Source organism: Ascaphus truei, chromosome 3 (genome assembly GCF_040206685.1).
Source record: "Ascaphus truei isolate aAscTru1 chromosome 3, aAscTru1.hap1, whole genome shotgun sequence".
NCBI lineage: Eukaryota > Metazoa > Chordata > Amphibia > Anura > Ascaphidae > Ascaphus > Ascaphus truei.
In genome coordinates this window covers 256,919,019-256,940,767 of record NC_134485.1, presented here as the reverse complement: position 1 = coordinate 256,940,767, position 21,749 = coordinate 256,919,019, and the positions used below count along the sequence as shown (strand labels likewise).

The following is a 21,749-nucleotide window of genomic DNA, read 5'->3' as shown; positions in this document are numbered from 1 at the left end:
TAGCTGTAGCTGTGATTTTCTTCTGACTAGCAGGTCTTTAGTTGACATGCTTGGTAGCATTAAAAGCACAGATTTCACTACATACAGTATCACACACTTTTATACCATAACTGTTTAATACTACTCTTGAAAGTAGTTAGGACAAATTCAAGGCTGGCTCTAGCCATATTGGAGTCTGTTTCCTCTGTCCACAATTGGTCTTTATCCTCCCTGCTCAGCACCGCATTCAAATCTGATATAGTCCTATCCCAAAAACACAATATATTCAATTAAGCATTAAGGATAGGCAGATTCGCAAATTAAAAACTTGTGCTTACAGTTCGGAGTTTGAAAAAGTTTGTCCAAATTTAGAAGAAAAAAATCCTATTACGTAGAGTTTCCCATCATTTTTACAAAACCAATCGAGTTTCTGCAAAAAAAATCCCATTATTTCTACCTCTAGTTAAATATATTTGCATTAAACAACAATGGTTATAGCGTACAACTAATGGACAGACATTGCCTAATAAAACAGTAGGAAGCAGCCTTGAGTTATTTTTGGGCGAGTACAAGCTGTATCTATGCCCAAGATGAAATATACATTTTGAGATTTGGGGTAGGGATTTCCTTTCTTTTTTGCTCATATTGTTTCAACTTACTTATACAGTATGTATTATTTTTGTATCTTATTCTCCTACCTCCCATATTGTACTGCACCATGAAATATGTTGGCGCCATACAAATGAAAGATCATGTTTCCAACAGTCTAACTGAAACGTCTGTATGTTTACCATTCAAGGGACAATATTATAAAGATGCCGAAGCTGGACTAGTATTGTCACCTGATATCTGTCATGCATACAACGTGTGTCCACAATTCAATTAATCAATCAAATGCACCAGGTAACAGGCAGAGCACCTTCACCATCATTTACATAGAGAAGCAGGATGAAGACTTGTGCACTACTTGTGAATTATGATAGAGGTGCACTGACTGCTACATGCTGAATTTGATTGATTTTTTTTAGAAATGTGGAACAGGGACATTCCAATAATAATAATAATAATAATAATAATAATAATAAATTTTATTATTTTTAATCACTACTAATATAGGGGGAACCCGGAACTAGCCCCATTCCCGGTACATCTGGGCAGAGAGGAAAGAAGGTAAGATTTTTATCTCTCCAAATATTTGCTATGATATAGGGGACAAGGGGACCAATTGTGTTTTATAATATAACCAGGTACAAGAACTGGCAAATGGTAGTGTCCAGCGCTTTGCAACAGATAGTCCCAAGACATACTGTGTAGGCAGAGACAAATTGTGCTATAAAACTCTGCATACAACATTGAATACTATGTCAGAGCTATAAAGTGGAACATTATTGTATTATTATTAGGGAATAATATTTGATCAACTCTCTTTGGGGTAGATCTTCAGAGGTCAATTAATGACCTAATGAGACACTCAGTAACGAAGCATTAAGTGCAGTTTTCAGCAGTAACGTGCCCTTGCGTTACTATAACGGACGTTGGTGCTAATGATATGAAAAAGAGGTGTTCCCTGTACCAACGCCTATGCACAGAGGTCAGTTATATATAACGCAAGAAATTAACATTACGTTAGTTAGGTCATAGCTAAACTTAGCGTTACTCACATCCAGGTGCTGAAATAGGTATTTTACAGGGTCTGTATAAGTTTAAGACCACCGTTAGTATGATTTAACAAGCATATCGTTATTTACAGGGTTCTCTTCCTCTCCTGTCTTTTTTTAACTTTATTGAAACCCCTATTTAGAGTCTGGATGGGGTAACGCCAACTTTGGGCTAGAAAGGCTTAACGCCATGTTATTAGACACTAACGAAAGTCAGAGCTAACATCACATAAGTCTATGCTAATAAGATCACTAAAGGCCACTGGTTTTGCATATATTTAGCTTTGTGGATTTGCGTTAAACTCAGGGAAGCTAACGAACACGACCTATTTAGGTAACGTCACGTTAGTAGCCCAGATTTAATGCACTTTTGAGCATTTACCCCTTTAAAAGCCCTTGAGTTGCCAACAGCTGTGTTGATGGCATGAAGAGGTGATACGGTACAGTATGTGGGAGGGCCAATGATGAATGGCAAAAGAAAAGTAATAAAAAAGATTCCATGCAGACACCTCAGATCTTCCCACACAGCCACCATTATATCTTTCCATGACTGAGTCACTGCTGAAATACACCTCCTCTTTTAAACCAGCTGCACAAGTTAATTGTTCCTTGGGAAGGGAACACTCTGTTCCAGCTCAAAGGGGATGTTTTGTTGTGTACGAATCCTCATTTAAGTTATAGAGCAGGCATAAATGATCGTGGGTGGAACATTTGAATAAAGCATTTTGTCATGGGTCCATTAATTGTCGCCTTAAGCTAGGAGGTTCATGTTCACCATTGGAAGCAAACCATATAGCTGTTTTGTGAGTAGTTGCTAAGAAGGCACACAGCAGCAAATGCAGATATATGCTTGAATTGTGTTTTACACGATTTTGCATTGAATTATAAATAGGTTTTGCACATTTTCAGAGGCTTCTGATCTCAGTGAATGACTCTATCCAAGAACCATCTAGAATGTTCTACAGTAGCAATGCACACTAGTCTTCTTTTTTTTTTTTCTAAACTTATTTAACAATTTGATTTGAGGAATCATTCGCGGTTTGTCCCTGTCCTTAATCCTTGTCAGGGGAAATAATAAAGCCACCTAGTCGCATGCCAGGCAGCTTATCAGTAACGAGAATGCTGCTGTGCCATGCAACATGCTTGTTTTTGATTGGCTGGAGCCATGGGACCTTCCGGAGGTAAGACCATGAGGTTATGCTCCAGGGGCCCCCTAATAAGGTAAGGGAAATGTGGTTGTGGTGGCGGGATTAGATATTGTTATGTTTAGCAGGTAATGTTTTACTCATTGGTGCTATGTTACTGTATATCTGTAAAGCTGTGAGTCATAAAGGGAAGCCGCTGCAAATGTGTCCTACATTCAATGTATTTTAAAGTATTGTGAATGAGAAGTACTGTACGTAGGTTTTAAGTTTTAAACTATTTATAAAGTACATTATTTGCACTGTTCGCTTGTATTTGCTTAGGGAGACCAAGGGGAGAAAGGAGTTCCAGGACCATTAGCATATGCTGCTCGTCCGACAACAAGAAAAGGTAACAACTTAGGTCATCTTTTTAATTATTGCAAGTGTGAATCTGTATCAGTAGCAATTGACGTATCAACGCTTACTTCGTTTAAAATAATATAGACGATTAAGATAATACATTTAGATCCATTTATATATCTTAGTTAGACTTTTTATCTAGTTTAAGGACAATATACAGATGCAGCGGCCGTTATTCGAACACTTCATGCGGTGTAAACCTCGGAATACCCATGTCATGGCGCAGGATTTCTTCCAACCGTACCGCCTTTAGACGCGAGTGCAGAAAATGGCATTGTAGTGTTCTGGTTTTTAAACACCTGAAATTGACACAGTAGCACAGTACTGTACACATTACAATTGATTCATTTCATTGCACACAAAGAAACAGAATACGTGAAATTCAAACAAAGCAACCGCGATAAACACATGTGCCTGGGGTGATTGGCCGCGCTAATGCCGCATGGAATACAGCAGCGCACACGAAAACGGCTCTGTGATTTGTTCGAATAACAGCCGCTGCATCTGTGCAAGTAAGAAATAATAATAGATAAAACACATTGAGACAACATTACACAATAATGCCATACTGTAGATGTAAGTATAGTATGTGAATGTCAAGAATTCATTTGTATTAATTACTAGTTTAATCTAAGTTTAAGTAGAAAAATAAGGCAGTGCACTGCCCAAAGTAACAGAAGGAGGCTCACGGTTTTTAGCAACAAACAAATAGATTTATTACTTAAAAAGTGGACAAAAGGTTCCCCCCTAGGCCGCAGCAGGGGTCCACCAACGCGTTTCAGGCAAAAATGCCCTTTATCAAGGTGTACAGAACAACCCAAAAAGCCCCAATTTATAATACAGCACTGATCGTGCTATCACGTGATGTCACGGACAGCGCGACCAATAAGAAAGCAGCACCTATTAGATGCCAATTGGCCATTTGGAATAACATCAATACACTAAACTTTATTAGACCTCACATGTCTGCAAATACAAGGCAATGAGTATGGGCAAACAGGTAGTGCACTCTGATTGGTGCACTGACTTCTGGAACAATTGTAACTTTATTAAACTAACATTTAAAATGTCCATGACAACAAAAAAGGGGCTTCTTAAACCTTGGTGCAAAGATAAAAAACAACAAAATATAGAGAACAAACATTCTACATAAGGACTAACATTAATATTAAACTTAAAAAAAGAATATTAATAACAATTACAGCTTAAAATTAAAAACATAAACAGATGTATAAAGTGCCATTAATCCAAATTGTGAGAGAGATAATAATACATTTTAACTATGTCCTAGATGGCATGAATATTAAAAATTAACAAAAATAGCACAGTTGCACACAGAACATTTGCAAGACCAGGAGGGCACAACATAGATTCATACATAATACATAATTCATACATAATTGTTAAATGTTACTTAATCATTTATCCCCTCTTTCCTTTAAGATTACTAAGCACATAGACCAGAAATGAACCCTAAAATAAAAAAAGAGAAGGGGAGAATCCCCTAAGTATGGAATCAATAATGGTCATATGTGATCTTAGGTTTATCCAAAGGGTAGGGGGAAAGGTCAACATTTGAATACTCCAAAGCACAATAAACACTTGAATGTGAAAAGATTAGGTATATGTTAATTTCACAAAGCAGGAACATGATGATTTCAAAAGACCAATAGTCTATTGCAGAATATTATTTACTTGAGGAAAATCAATCACCTCAGAAAATGTCTATAACAGAAGATAACATATTTTTATCAAGTTTTTAGGGATTTTCTAGGAAGGTTCCCTAGTAGACATTTGGCAGATATTTCAACACTTAATTAGCAAGATTATTTAGAAAAAGCATTTAGTTAGCAAGATTCTCTCAAACATTTTTGGCCAATTTTCTTACCATTTATTTAATAAATAAATGGTTAGAAAATTGGCCAAAAATTTGCCAAAAATGTTTGAGAGATTGATTATAAAATTTGCCAAAAATCTTGCTAACTAAATGCTTCGTTATGCTATATGCTTACATTGAAGGAGTTTATCCTAAACCTCAGTTTATTATGCCAAACAGGACTTGTTTTTTCTGATGCACTGGCTTTCTACACAACCTTAATCTAAGTGTACTTTAATTAATATGGCTGTATAGGTTGTACAGGTATTTGGAACATATTTCTATTTATAACCCTCACAAAAATGTATAATTATAATGTATGTGTGTATATATATTTTATATATACAGTTGTGTTAAAAAGAAAATACACCCTCTTTGAATTCTATGGTTTTACATATCAGGACATAATAACAACCATCTGTTCCTTAGCAGGTCTTAAAATTTGGTAAATACAACCTCAGATGAACAACAGCACATGACATATTACACCGTGTCATGATTTATTTAACAAAAATAAAGCCAAAATGGAGAAGCCATGTATAATCCCAACCCTCTCTAATAGTGTGTCTGAGATCAGATGCATTGTAAGGAACCCTAACCCTCCCTAATAGTGTGTCTGAGATCAGATGCATTGTAAGGAACCCTAACCCTCTCTAATGGCGTGTCTGAGATCAGAAGCATTGTAAGGAACCCTAACCCTCTGTAATAATGCGTCTGAGATCAGATGCATTGTAAGGAACCCTAACCCTCTCTAATAGCGTGTCTGAGAGCAGATGCATTTCTAAGGAAACCCAACCCTCTCTGATTGCGTGTCTGAGATCAGATACATTATAAGGAACCCCAACCCTATTTAATAGCGCGTCTGAGATCAGATGCATTATAAGGAACCCCAACCCTCTCTAATAGTGCATCAGAAATCAGATGCATTTCTAAGGAACCCAAACTCTAATAGCATATCTGAGATCAGGTGCATTGTAAGGAACTTCAACCATCTCTAATAGTGCATCTGAAATCAGATGCATTGTAAATTCTAATGTATTTTGGTACAGAGTAAATGAGTTCTTCAGTACAGTATTAGGTAATACCTTTTTTATTTGGACTAACAATTGATAATATAAGACAGGCTTTTGAGAGTTCTCTCTTCTGGTCAGCAATACTGATTACAAAGATTCCATGAGCATAATACAGATGTAAATAAAAAAGAAAAACAAGATGGCGATCTAAGGCAGTTGATGCAGAGAAGGAATAAACAGACAGGGCACTAAATGGATGAAATGGACTGTGAGACACAGGACCATGCAACCGTCAGCATTGTGCAGCCATGTGGGGATGCAGGGAGGATTAGGGGTGGTCAATTGTACAATTCACAGAGAGACTTGGAGAAACATTACAACACAATATGGTAGTGGGTTAAACCCCCCCATATCAGCATTAAGTCCTCTTGTTTTAGTGTCAAAGAGTATTATCATTCTAAGTTCAAATGTTTTCCGTCCTTGAGTGCTTTTAAACATTCCATTGAGGATTTGAATTTGTAAGTAATTTATGGAATGATGTGGCTGTGAGAAGTGGTGTCCCACGAGGCAATATCTTCCTTCTTCATGGAGATGTTGGATGGTCTGTGTAGGCTCATTCTGGTTTGAAGATTTTGGTTGGTTTAACCAATGTAGCATCTTTGGTCACATTTGATGCATTGAATCATATACACCACATTCCTGGATGTGCAGCTGAATTTTCCTTTCACATTGAATGTTCTATGTTTGTGCCTGGCTGTGCGATCTTGGCATATATGTTTGCAGCATGTGTTTTTGCATGGTCTTGGGCCATTAACAGCGTCCTTGAGTTCGTTAGGAAGTTTTCTGTTGACTAACTTCTGTCTGACATTTGGTGGTTGCCAGAATACAAAGATGGATGGATTGGGGAAGATGAATTTTAAAGCTGAGGTTCAAGCTGTCGTTTAAAAAAAAAAATGTGCATCAATACAATCTACACACTGACAAGTGATTAGCTAAGTTGCTGATCAATCCGTTCTCCTGTAATCGATAACTGAAATTCGGCTGGGGGTTCACTAAATGCATCTTGGCATTCGTGTCTTTTATTGCTTTGGTATTTGATTCAATAGAATCACTAAGATATTTCAGAAGGCTCTCTATGATCTTGAATAGCTGTATCAGCTTATACAGTATATTATAAGCTTAATATTATCAGCTTTCGTATTACTCAATTGTGTATTGCTTATTTCTGCATTTACAATGTTCATAGGAGATGGTCCACTACATGTTTTTTTTTACTGTTTTTATTATAGTTAGTCTGTTTTGTCCTTTTTCATTTGCTTGTTCAATAAACATTTATACATCTTTTGTACCCACTTTTGTGCGCCCCATTTTGGAGTTTCTGTAAGTCCTGTTCTTTGGGACTTGCAAGTTTCTCTTCTTGATTATAGTGTCTACATTCACTCCAGGGAGCACCACCTGTAATATACAGGTTTGTTTTGTGGGTACTTTAATCTATTTGGTAGCAGTGCTTTCTCAGTCTTTTTGTATTAATTACATTTTTTGCAGGGTTGTGAGGTGTCTGTTTCTGTTTTTAGTGTCAGAGCATATGGGGTGATATCTTATAGCCTGGCTGTGTGTGATAGCTCATGTTGTATGAGTGGGATAGAAGCTGGAGTTATGGACACATCTGCCTAAGGCCTCGTTCAGGGTGCAGGCTTCGGAGGGAGGGCGTGCTGACGTGCCTGCGGCCGTGGGATACAATGTATTTAAAGTGAATTGTGGTTGTCAGGGTAGCAGCTGCCCTGTCTCCGAAGTAGGGAGTTGACGCTGGCTACAATTTCAATAAACAAGCCAGGTTGTTTTTTGAAGCTGCAGCAGCTTCACTGGGACCTCGGCAGCCAATCAAATCATTCTTGAGAATGATTTCAAGACTGCAACAACGATCCCTAAGCTGCCGTCTGTAGCCCCGCCCCCTCAACTCCTGAAAAAGTCTGCTGGGGAGGATGAACACACATCGCCCAGCAGACTGCCGCCCGCCCTCGCGAATGCCCTCCCTCCCGAATGCCCTCCCTCCAACTCCTGCCTCTGGCACCTTGAACGAGGCCTTAGATGACTCTCTGGTTTTTCTTTTTTATATATCTGTGTTAAGCTCATTCTTTGTAAATCAATATTGCTGACCTGAGGAAGAGAGGTGAACTCTCAAAAGCTTGTCATATCTATTGTTAGTGCAGAGCAAATGAGTACTTCAGTATTAGCTGATACTTTTTTTATTTGGACTATCACAACTGGACTAATATGGCTATTTCTATTTAATTCATAATGTATTTGGTCCAATTTTCCAATGAACCGAAAAATGCGAAGAGACCTTTGAGGGATTCCCGCTGTACCCCTGTTGAAAAACACTGGACTAGAGACAATATGGGGCTCATTCAATAAGGTGTGATAGTGTTGATTTGCCGTTACCCCACTGAAGCTCTCATTTAAGCCAACATGAGTTTTTGTGTATTAATGCAGAAATGACACTACCACACTTTATTGAATAAAACCCTATGTATCGTCACCCCCTTTTCAATGTTCCTGATATGTTCTAAAATCCAGAGCTTCAGAGGTCTTTTTGTGCGACCTACATATTGAAACATAAATGGGCATTTCAAACTATGTAAAACGTAACAAGATCTGCAATTATGAAAAATATTGTTTTGAAGTTTTGCCCTGAAGTGTTTGATTTAAAATGTAACATTTCAGTTGCACAGTAACCACATGCCTGACATTTATTGCAGCTGTAAAAAACCTTTTGGTTTTGGGGGAAGCCAATTGGAAAGTTGAGGCAGATCATTCCTAAGAATTTGTTTTGTTTTCAATTCTGTGCTTTCTTTGGCTGCGCTAATAGTGCCGGCGACACGACGTCGCAGCAAAACAAATGTATTGCTGATGTCGCGTGCGCTTATAGTAAGTGCGCCGCGATGGAAACGACAATGGCGGCGCAAATTTTTGAAGCTGGTCAAATTTGATTTTTCAGAGGCTAACGCCACATGTGACAGCCTCTGAACCAATCAAAGACCTGGTCACCTGCGACCGGAAAGCGTATTACAACTTTCGCTAGCGGCGACGGGTGATGTCATCCATCGCACACACTATAAGCGTGGCCTTAAAAATGTAAAGTGAACGTTCAGATATAAAGCATCATTGAACAGTATGTTCCAATGTTTGTTCAAAATATTTCTAAACATTTCCCGAGCCTCCATTAAAACGTGTGATAAAAGGAACCGCATCTGAAATGTTACTGCATTGATCTTTATTATGTTTATTTTTTGTATGTGAGTATTTCATTCCTATTTGAATGTTTTACATTAAAAAAAAAAAAAGCTGTATGAATCAATTCTAAAAAAAATTTTGTCTGGCTAAATAAATGTTATGTGGGAAAGAGATGGGGCAGAAAGTTGTTTCAGCGTCTAGTAGCTGAAAGACATGTGACCTATTCATTTGTTTTTAGGCTTAATTATGTTATTAAGGGGCTTATTCAGACAGACAACTCAGGGGTCTCCGAGGAGGTCCGGCTCAACAAATTATTATTCCATAGGGAGAAATAATGGGGCAGGATAAGCAAATGGGGAATATTGCTCTTGTTTGATCACTAAAAAACATTGCTGAATATTATTGACAAGTCATCAGAGTGAGGTGCCATCTATAAAGTAGTTAGTATCCATTTTCCTTTAGGTAGGAAATATGGAGGTTTTAGAGAGAGCCTCCCAAATCTCCTCCCGGTCTTCAAGACAATTCCACTCCAAAATCTGTCTCCCGGCCTCCCGTACATGTATGCCTAGTGGAGGGGTCATCTGGGGTTTAAAACAGTGGAAACATTAGTAAGGTAGTCATTAATTATTACTGTGTGTCTTAGCTAATTGGTACTTCTCCGTATCAGGGAGTGGTCAATCACTGGGTGAAGATGAGCAAATGTTAGACTATAAGGTCCAGGAACCAAAACAGGTAAACCAAATGCATGTTATGTATTCATTCAATTGAGCGAGAATCCACCTTATGAATTTAGGCTTAGAGTGTCAGAAAATCAGCTGATTTGTTATTGGGCAGCCATCTAATAAGAGAATAGATAGGTAAGAGCCAAACCACATAGGGGTTACGTAATAGAGGTTTTCACTCCAGGGTTTTTTTTTTTTTTACAAAGGAAACAATCTTCTTGTCTAAGTCATTGATTATCTTATCTTTTGTGTTAGGCTCGCGGGGTAACTATGGGTTTCCGGGAAACCCTGGCCTTGATGGAGAATATGGAGAGCAGGGAGATCCTGGCTTTACAGGCCAGAAAGGATTACCAAGTCCATTCCCGGGTAAAGTTTCATTTGCATGATATGCACATTTGTTTAAGTGTTTTTCATCCTATATTGTTTGCTAGTTCCCTCTAGTATTAACATTCCCTCTGTGTTTCTAGGACGACCCGGTGATCCAGGTTTTAATGGTGAGAGAGGACCCAAAGGGTTCCAGGGAGACACCGGCTTTCCTGCCTTGCAGCCTGGCCCTACTGGGTTGGATGGACAACCTGGACCACAAGGACCTCCTGGCCCACCTGGAACTCCAGGTAAGTGAGAATCAATTGATGCTATTGAGTTTATCAACAGTGTTTTTGTTGAAAAACAAGTTGCCAGAACCAATTTATGTATATCTAAACCACAATAAAGAATTCAGCTTCAAATAAAGAAATGCGTTCGAAAAATATATTTATCCACTCACTGTTAATATTCCAGTCCAATTCCTGGTAATGTCATACTGTAATCCCTTATTGATCCTTAAAAATGGCACAGAAATGCAAAGAGAGTTGGTTCATGACCTCCTTTGAGCTCCCCACAAAAATAACCCTGATTTATTTTATTGCTCAAGACATTCAAACACTTAGCATGTGGAAATAGCTATGTTTTCGTGCCTTGTTTGTGCAGGGTGCGAGATGCCTACAAGCCCTTAATTTGTACAACTTCTTATACACAACATTTTGCCATTAAAACGTTCTATGAGTATATTATTTTATACACACCCTGAACAGGAATAATGATTACAACTAATAAAATTGTTTATCAGATCTGTTCTTCAAGAGTTTGCCATCGGTCCCCAGCTGATCTAATTACAGTAGGTTCAGGTTTTGAGCTTCACCAGAGGTTGTAAGAAGCAGGCAATGGAGTTTCCGCCGCTCTCAGACATACCGTAGGCAGAAATAGATACAGTTGGTACAGCTGGTATTCATATACAGAGCACAAAAAGAAAGAAAAGCATATGATTCATAGGTACAGTTGGAGGATATGTTTATCCACTAACACATAAATATGGTAACTTCATGTTAATTATGATACAAATATACATTTACAGAGGATACCCTTAAATCTACATCTACACATGATAACCTTCCCATTCACTTATGTGTTTCCCAATTTTGCATACACAATCTAAATAAAAGTTAATTGTAACATGTATTAAAACGGTCGCCAGGCTTTCAGCGATCTTTATATTACATATGTCAGGAGTACGGTGGATTGGTTTATTAAGGGCTTCGTCCCCTTCATCTTCCAGCACAGATGAGTAACGTTTGTGATTTGGCTAAATATTTTATTACCGATCACTGACCACTGAGTGATAACACAAGGTATTCAAAATATGTGTGCGACATGGAGTCCATTGGGGATTATTTAAATATTGTAAAAACACTTTTAAAATATGCAGATTAATATTACTATGATATAGAATCTCCTAAAACTAAAAAAAAAAAAAAAAAGGGAACTAATGGTGCACATTCTTTGTACAATTATCTGAACAAGGAGTGTAGGGTGCACTACGAAGGTGGCTAAAGAATTGTCAGAACAAGTTTTTTGTAGAATCAATAGAATTATTATTATATATTTTTTTAGAAAATGCTCACAAGCATTGAATCAAGCACTAAAATGAGCAAAACAATGAAATTAACCCCTCCAAAAGCGCTAACCTACACTAAACTAAGTGATAACAATTTGTGCTAAAACAACGATAGGTGCTCGTGCAACATCAAAATAAAATGACTTGCACAATGCTGTGATAAACAAAGAGAAAAAAAGCAGCTAGGTGACAATAATTACAGGTAATTCCAAAACCTGATACAAAATAGTGAACAAACAAATATAAAGTCCCCAGCGCTAAAGTCCAAGATACCGTGATCTTTAAGGCAGTCTCTAGTCTTTAAGATGGTAGTTGGGCTCTGGTTTAGATGCTCCAGATGGGATAGATGTCCTTGATGTAGATGGATACACCGTCTGAAATAACAGATAAGCAGACACACCTGATTGCGCAGTGTGTTACAGCAATCAGAGCCCTATCTGAGATGTGAAAGAATCCTACTCACATAATCAACGCCAATATGTTCAGTGGAGAGGATCTGTGCTTGCTCCCCTTCTAATTCGCTCCTCACACGAACCCCACGTGGAGACAGCTTACAGGAGACAGCTTACAGGATACACCCTCTATCTTCAATGGCGTCGGGGATGCGTCCGTTAACGACACCTCCACCAATGTGAGACAGGAATACGTACAAGATAGTGTAGTATGAACAGACCTTTAATGCTTAAAACACTATAAAACGTAATAAAATACACTCACATGGTGCAATAACAGATGGTATTGCTCAATATGCCGTCCGCAGCTTGCATTTCCTAACACCACACCGGAGAGTATCACTGCACACAGACACGCTGTCGACTTGGCGTGTGACGTCAGTGCTTTAGGAAGCTCTCCTTGCGGCAGGACTACAGTGGCTGGGATGGTTCAATGACTAAGCTTAGTCATTGAACCATCCCAGCCACTGTAGTCCTGCCGCAAGGAGAGCTTCCTAAAGCACTGACGTCACACGCCAAGTCGACAGCGTGTCTGTGTGCAGTGATACTCTCCGGTGTGGTGTTAGGAAATGCAAGCTGCGGACGGCATATTGAGCAATACCATCTGTTATTGCACCATGTGAGTGTATTTTATTACGTTTTATAGTGTTTTAAGCATTAAAGGTCTGTTCATACTACACTATCTTGTACGTATTCCTGTCTCACATTGGTGGAGGTGTCGTTAACGGACGCATCCCCGACGCCATTGAAGATAGAGGGTGTATCCTGTAAGCTGTCTCCTGTAAGCTGTCTCCACGTGGGGTTCGTGTGAGGAGCGAATTAGAAGGGGAGCAAGCACAGATCCTCTCCACTGAACATATTGGCGTTGATTATGTGAGTAGGATTCTTTCACATCTCAGATAGGGCTCTGATTGCTATAACACACTGCGCAATCAGGTGTGTCTGCTTATCTGTTATTTCAGACGGTGTATCCATCTACATCAAGGACATCTATCCCATCTGGAGCATCTAAACCAGAGCCCAACTACCATCTTAAAGACTAGAGACTGCCTTAAAGATCACGGTATCTTGGACTTTAGCGCTGGGGACTTTATATTTGTTTGTTCATTGAATCAAGCACTGATTGGCGAAACTGTAAACCCCAAACGCAACATTGAATTCTGTTCCAATCCACATTTTCTGCAACTCGTTGACGTGCTCTGTTACACCTATACCTTGTAGGTGGACTTATTGGGCGAAAAGGGTCGCATGGGATAAATGGAGTGGATGGATCAAGAGGCTTTCCTGGCTTACTTGGTTTAAAGGGACATCAAGGTGAGCATAACATTTCAGATTGAACATATATACAAAGTAAGAAAAAAAGATCTTGCTATTGTCTGTGTTTGTTTCACGTTTATGTACTCTTTTTGTTATACAATAGACAAAACAAAAGTAATGTAGAAGAGATACAGTACCTTTAATGGCTAAAGCTGCGCTTATAGTGCTGGTGACGGTGACAGCGACACAGCGTCGCGGCAAAACAAATGCATTGCCGCCGTCACGTGCGCTTATAGTAAGTGCGACACGACGGCGCAACGGATTGGTCGCGATCGCTGGAAGTCATCTCTATTTGATTTTCCAGCGACCGTCGCCTGACTGTCGCGTCGGCGTCGCCGGCACTATAAGCGTAGTCTAACTAGTGGTTAAAAAGAGTGCAAGATTTCAGGGCCATTAAAGTACCTTCAGGCGTATTTTTACCTAAAATATTATTTCCAGACAATTTCTTCTGGTAGTCAAGTCCGGATGTACCAAGTTGAAGATATTTTACCTGATGTTACTGTACCTCAGACATGTGACGATTAGTATTTGTTTGTTTTTTATATATAATTTTTCATTGTTCTTACTGTTAAAAGAGTCGGTGCCCAGGAGCTCAGCAGTCTACTGGAGTTATGGCAGGTCTAAATGCAGGCTATAGCGCAATTAAGACCATCTTTAAACTGAATGTTTTAATGTAAGGTAATAGCACTGTGGAGATTGGGTACTAAGATTTTGAGAGAGAAAAATTGTGCTAAAAATAATGCAAACCTTCATAAAATGTATTCCCCTCCTTTACCCCACCGAGCAAAACCCGTATTTTAGGCTTTGGAGGGAGCTCTGACCACCCATGAGGTAGCAAGGAAAATATGAGTTATTTGAACCAGTTTAGCTTTTTGGCGAGCTACCAGAATTCCAGTGAGTTTGCAGAAAAAATTGAGTTTGCCCCTTTTTGGTCATTCTGCCTTGATTTGCATAGCCGGAATGAAACCACTTCTAAAAAAAAAGCCTTTTCCGCACAGTTTGAACACGCGACAAGGACTTGGAGAATAGCAAAACATGCATATCCGAGCTCTTTCCGCACGGAAAAATGCACACCTCACAGCTTCTAGAATATCCCCATTGAGTTGTTCACATGTTGCCTACAATAATGAAATATCATCGTAATTAATGTATTAACTATTTCAGCACATAGCTAATATACTTCGAAGACTTGTCAGTGTGTAATGTGGATGGTACAATTGAACTGAAGGAAGTGGACATTTTAAGCTAAATAAGAACAAATATACATTATGGCTTATTGATACTCAGAGTGTTTTTTGCCCCCTCTCCCCTCCCCCCCCCATCCCGTCCCCCCCTCCCTTCCCTCCCCCCCTCCCTTCCCCCCTCCCCCCCTCCCCCCCTCCCTTCCCTCCCTTCCACTACAATTTAGCACTTCCTCTCTAAGACACCAGAAGGGGAGGGCACAAGGTCTGCACCATTATTGGTTGTACACAGACCCTGTGTCACCTCCACTCCTGCCACTCAAAGAGTCAGCATAAGGGGGGTCAAAGCCCCTAGGATAGCCTGCCACAGCCTGTAGCTACTAAGGACTTACGTTACAGGAGACAGAGAGGCAGTCTGGATCAGCCATGGCTACAGAAGCTTTTAGCATATGAAAGATTAAATCTATAGAGGTACTGTACAGTGCTGCTGGGTATCTTATTGGAATCCTGGCTTGCTTTGAATGAAATGTGAGGAATTGGGAATCTCTCAGCCAGTAATTATTGATCTGCAAAGATACGTATGTGCTCCACATGTGGCAAGTGAACAGATCTTACAAAGTCATTGACTTCACTGCACCCTGTCTGTTAATCTTATCTTTAGGTGAACAAGGAGAATGCCGGTGCACTGCAGGTGATGAGTCTGGGAGAGGCCCTGCAGGAGAACCTGGCCCTGTGGGATTTCCTGGTGTTGTTGGTGTATCTGGCAAGAATGGAGATGCTGGTGATAGAGGAGTACGTGGGCTGCCAGGTGCCCCAGGTACTGAGGTGAGACACTTCACTTCAGTCAAAATAATATCAATAGCGACGACACAAAAGCCAAAACATTTCATCATTTTGTTTTAACAATACAAGTTCAAGAGAGACTATTTAATGCAGATTTTATTAACGTGTTTAACAATATTTTATGCAGCTATAAAACAATATTATATTGTTTATAAAAAAAAGTTAACGAGTAAAGATATATTGAAAGATATCCTGGAATATAAAACTGAGAAACAATATTTTTTTCTACTTGGGACGTGCATGTATGAAATAAAATAAATCATATTGCTTTCAATAGGAATTTTTATGTTATATATGAGGTGCACCGTTCCCCCACAAAAATTAATAAAAATACATAAGGGCTATTAAACTACCATGTTGCCATATGGGGCACACAGAAACTCCCATTGAAGCCAATGAAAGATTGCATGCACTAGTCTCATACTTGGATGATCAGCACTATGGCAGTTTAATAAATAACTCCCAGAGACCAAAACATATTCCACTGGTTGTACATTGATGCTTTTAAATTGCAATGTGTGGGAACGTGCTAACGTTCTGTTATTCTATAGAGAGTACTTTCCAAGGTAGAAACGTACTATACTGTTTTCATTAAGAGATAGTGACCATTGAAGGGAAGCTTGAACATAGGGCGTATAGTTAAAGCAGAAATCAGCTCTGATTGGTAATATTATTTGTTGACTTGATTTTACTTTGTATCTGTTGGTGGGTTGCTCTTTATGTTACATCAGTTGTAGAGATTGAAAGCACCTGCTAGAATGTCACTGTTGATTAACTCAGAAGCAGAGAGTCTTTTACCTTAGGCCAAACCTATTAGTAATGGAATGATGCTCTAATGAATTAACCCTGTTCTATAATTGCTGTTTACTTTAAAAGGGAATTCCAGGTGAATTTGGGCTTCCTGGGCCTTCTGGACTGAAGGGTAACATAGTATTTGCTACAACAAAAGGTAAACACTATCTTTGTTTGTTTAGCCATTCTTTTCTCCTTTTATTTACTGTACTTTATTACTTGTTTTATGTGTGTGTATATAAATACAGTGTATACACACATACAGTGTGTGTATGTGTGTACTGTATAGCAGGAGAAACAGCACACTCTTTGTATGTGAAAAATATATATTATAGAAGATCATTCTTTTGATACCCATTCAGACCTTTATCAGGATTTCTTAACAAAACAGCAAACACTTTTTTAAACCATCCCTCTATGCAAAAACAGTCTGAGCAACATAATCAATGATGTCATGTAATTAATATATGAGTGACTAAAAAAGGAAAGGAATAAGCATAACAAAAAATTGAAACGAACAAGAATCATGCGAGCCCAATGTATAAACACTGAAGTGTGGGGAAAATAATCTAGCAAAGAAAAAAACAAACTCACCTACTGTAACTGCAAATAACAAGAAAAGCCAAAATAATTTGAGTCCACACTGAATCAGTGAAAAAAACGCTACCTCCAATTTTTCAACAGCTAAAATGTGTGTGTATAAATGTCACATTTGGTTGTCTTGCAATAGTCTAATACTTGGATGATTGTGTACGTATCACTACACAGTTAAGAGCTACACTGTCAAAGAAAGACTTACATGCACCCCTACCCAGGGCTGGAAATGGGGGTGGGGGGGATGCGGAAGAACTATCCCCCATAGTTCTGGAGATCAAAAAAATGTTTTCGATGAAATAAGAACATTGGTGAATTCAAATTATATATGTACCTTTTTTCTTTTTAGATATATTTATTTACATTTGTATTAATTAGTCCTGCTAGCACCACATATCGTGGTGTCCAAATAATGAACTATTTTTCATAAAGATGTAGCCATCTTTACTGTATTCAGCACCACAACTGCTTGCGGTAAGGTAACCGTACCCCAACCACAAGCAGCAGCGTCCGGGACAGTAAAGTTGGCTACATCTAAGATTATCACAGCAGGGGTTCATGCTTTGAATGGGAAACCCTGCTGTGATAATCACTAGCTAAGCTTTCCTCAGTCTCCTTGCATCAGCGCTGTCCCAGCGTGGTCTGAAACTGCAACAGCAAGGTCTTCTGGGATTTATAGTCAGCTCAGTGATGCCTGTGCCCTTATTTGGCAAATCTAGCCATATAAGGGCTCTCTGACTTCACTAACTTGCTGCAAGGGTTCATGGGAGTTGGTTTCTAGCAGGGCCCGGCTAGTGTTGAAGTCCCGGTAACCCTTTCAGAGAGGTCAGTAACCCGTGACTTTTGGTTAATTTAAACTTTACATTCGTGTTCATTAGGATAACCCTAAAAAAAATGAGTGTTCTAAAATACTTTAAGAAAAAGTGCACCAAAACCGATAATGTTAGTTTCTGTGAAAGTGAAAACGGGATAATAAAAAAAAAAACTACAATTATCGGGGGAAAGATGACATTGTTCTCGTCCCCCAGCCACCCAGTCCCAAGGCTTTGTGGCGGTTTCTTGTTGTCTTTTTCACCCACCATAACTTAAAATGTGATGGTAAATCCTACAGCCTTGAAAATTGCAAAGACAGTACAACCAACATCACACTGATGAGACACAAAAGGTTGAAACAGCAGTCTGTGAGTGGTTTCTCTGGCTTTGCATACAATCCCATGCTGTTCTTAAAAGCTGTGTTAACAGTAAACATTAGCTTATAAGGGTTCCATGTAAAAATGGTTTTCAGGTAAAAGACGACATGGTGTGCTCATTTGCATGTCATTTCCCAGAATCCCTTGCTGCATGGGGAAACACTGTATGCTGGGTGGTAATGGTGAAAGGGGTGCAGACCTGTCTAAGACATGTGAATGTGCTTACGAGTGATCTTTTTATTTGCTATATACTAAGGGTGGAGGTTTCTTGGAGCCTTTTTCACCCACCATAACTTAAAATTTATAATGTACGTATGTGTGTATGTCTACACGCTATACAAATACATACATATACAAATACATACATATACATTATTATTGTACAATATTACACATATACAAATATTTATATATACTATTATAAATGATTATACTTTGTATGCACGTTAATAATCATTTTGTATTATTTACAATGTTTGTAGGTGTGAAGGGAGAACTAGGTAACCCTGGTATGTTCGGTGCTGATGGGCATGAAGGTTTGACTGGATCGACGGGATTAAATGGAAATCCTGGCCTCCCGGGTCCCCCTGTGAGTGAAAAACATTTTCTGTGTTTACATTAGAACATGTGGAGTATGATGTATTAGAAAATAAATTCATCAATTATTACACATAACAGTGGCGCAGCTAGAGGTGTGCAGGCCCCCGGGCAAAGATAACTTCAGGGCCCCCTCATGTCTCTCTCTTTGCTCCCCCTCATGTCTCTCTCTCTTTGCCCCCACCCCTCACGCCTCTCTCTTTTCTCCCCCTCATGTCTTTATTTTCCCTCTTATGTATTTCTCTCTCGTACTTCATTTTCTCTTTGTGTCTTTTCCTTCCTGTCTTCTTCCCTTTGCATGTCTGTTTTTACCCCAGTGATTTAACCCTTCCCCTCCCTCTCACCTTTCCCAGCCTGTCTCTCAGGCTGCTGCTCCAGCCCCACGCTGCACTACGTGAGGCCCCGCCCCCTGATTTAGGCCCCACCCACCTGCAGAGGAAGGGATTTCCCTCTGTGCTTCCTTCCTGCATCTTAGGCCCCGCAATGTGCTGCCAACAGGGGGCAGGAGGGGGAGAGAGCGGGCCCCCCAAGAGTGCAGGCCCTTGGGCTCCCGTTGCTATAGCTACGCCCCTGCCACATAGTAAAGTGTAACGGTGTTTCCCCCACCCTCTGGGAGATCACGCTACCACTAGCGGTGTTGTGCTGATTACCTGCTGGTCCACAGAATGCTGAGCTTTCCGCCGTGGTCATTGGAGAAGACAGGACTGGCTTCTGGGGTAGATTACTGATCTTTATCTCACATGGTACAGCGCCTCCATCTGCTGCAGGATCCAGGGATGTGGAGACAATCCCTGCAGGAGAACTTACTTCCACTCCCCCTGATAGATTGCACACCAGGCAGGAGTATAGTTAACTGGAACATTTTATTGTCCCTCTGCATACACAGTAGCACAACATGTATCTGCTTCAGCACAGTCAAATAGGTCTCCAACCTCAGGATGGTCCCTGGAAATCCACCCCAGGCCAAGGGCACCCAGGCAGTCCTTGCTCTTCCCTGACTCTCTAATAGAGTCAAGGGTAAGGTATCACTCCTCACTCCCCAAGGGGAGGGGACAGAAGGTGTCAGATCCCAGCACACCTCTGTGTGAGTACCTGTCTCTCTCAGGGGTAGAGACACTGACTCAATTTAGGTGTGTGGCCTCTTAGTACCCGGGAGGGGGGGGGGTCGAAGGTCTGAGCCCAGGATTCACACAATATGAATACAGTCCAAACATAATTTCCCTCTGTGCTTTCTTCCTGCATCTCGCAATGTGCGCCGAGAGGGGGGCGAGGACGGGGGAGAGAGCCGGCCCCCCAAGAGTGCTGGCCCCATAATCAAGATATAGCTATGCCCCTGCCACTTAAACAAGATTTAAGATGACGTTGAAATGAGACCACCTGCTTGGTTTTTTTTTGTCCCTTTTTATTATTTTTAGCTATTTTTTTGTTGTTGCTTTTATTTTCCTGAAATTCTCCCCCCCCCTATCTCCCCCCACCTTCCCTCCATCGCCCCCCCCCCACACCCCCCATCGCCCCCCCCCCCACCCCCCATCTCCCCTTCCCCCCCCCCATCTCCACCACACTCCTACTGGTTACTGAGATACTTACTTGCCCAATAACACAACACAATGAAACTTACATTCACTGCACACAATTACAGTATTTGATTTGCTCAAAACTAGACCAGTACCAGTGTCGATTCGTCAAATGTGCAGATAGTATTATAAATACTGCACAAGTAAACATTGTGTCAGTTATTTTCTAAACTATTATAATATTGCTATTATCTCATTTCAAGGGAATGTAACCTTCTTATCCGTGGAACTAAATATTTATCCATTTCTGTCTATTGCCTGCATATTTATAATGTAATTGAATACAACAGCAAAAATGGTAACATTTATATTCAGGTCTCTGGGATTACTAGATGTGTACATATTAATTTTTAATTATTTCTAATTATTCTAGATTAATGCTTTACACACAACAGTGTAATATTTCTAGACTGGCACAGCCCATTGGTCAAAGTGTTACAAATGTTATTTTATTTGCAACAAAAGTCTTTATTTCAGAGAATTATATTGTATAATTCTAGTACAGGCATTGTTATCAAGTTGAGCTTGCATTCAAAATATACCATATAAAAGGTATAAATAATGTAGGATGTATATATTTAAAACAAAAAGGGGAAGTGAAATCCTGTATAGCTGTAGCATAACATGTTGTGACATTGTTAACAGGATGATAGTCCATTGAGCTAAATATGTCATTCATTTGTCACAGGGTGAAGGTTTTAAAGGACTCACAGGTGACCCTGGGTTTCCAGGACCAACAGGTATTAAAGGCATTCAAGGGGACAGCGGTGCACCAGGACTGGCGCTGCCAGGCCCGAGAGGTGCTCGTGGCACTCCGGGTAACCCAGGACTCGGCGGATTCCCAGGAATGCCGGGGCTTCCAGGCCCGCGAGGTATGAAGTCATATTACCTCACTGCTGTTTGTTTGGTACTCGGTGCTGTCTGCTACATCACTTTCATACAGTATGTCCAGGCTCACTCACAGCCGCAGGGAAGCAGCAAATGTGCACACCAAAGGGTTTTGGCCATGTAATGAATCTACTCAATACTCTCTTGTTTAACACACGCTATCAGTGGGACCAGTAGTAGCATCAAAAGGGTTCATTCTCAATGATGTCTCGCATGGCTTTCTTACTCAGAACTAGTTGAGACAGCTAACAATGATACAGTAAACGCGACACTTCATGTTTAAATTTTTTTTTATATTTTTAGAGTTGTCGATGCATCTTACTAAGTCCCCTCTGCCTCAGACCACGCGCCCGCACTGCAGA

The 21,749-nt window shown here is 40.0% G+C and overlaps 1 protein-coding gene across 1 annotated transcript in view; it reads left to right on the top strand.

Annotated features, from left to right (window-relative positions):
* The window catches only part of COL4A2 (collagen type IV alpha 2 chain), a 237,402-nt gene that overhangs the window by 152,613 nt on the left and 63,040 nt on the right, over nt 1-21,749 (top strand). The window contains exons 17-25 of the mRNA XM_075590709.1: nt 1,096-1,149; nt 3,104-3,170; nt 10,282-10,392; nt 10,494-10,640; nt 13,633-13,725; nt 15,571-15,734; nt 16,629-16,701; nt 18,811-18,917; nt 21,188-21,371. Of these exons, the coding sequence (XP_075446824.1) occupies nt 1,096-1,149; nt 3,104-3,170; nt 10,282-10,392; nt 10,494-10,640; nt 13,633-13,725; nt 15,571-15,734; nt 16,629-16,701; nt 18,811-18,917; nt 21,188-21,371 (1,000 nt within the window). The remainder of the gene's footprint in view (nt 1-1,095; nt 1,150-3,103; nt 3,171-10,281; nt 10,393-10,493; nt 10,641-13,632; nt 13,726-15,570; nt 15,735-16,628; nt 16,702-18,810; nt 18,918-21,187; nt 21,372-21,749) is intronic.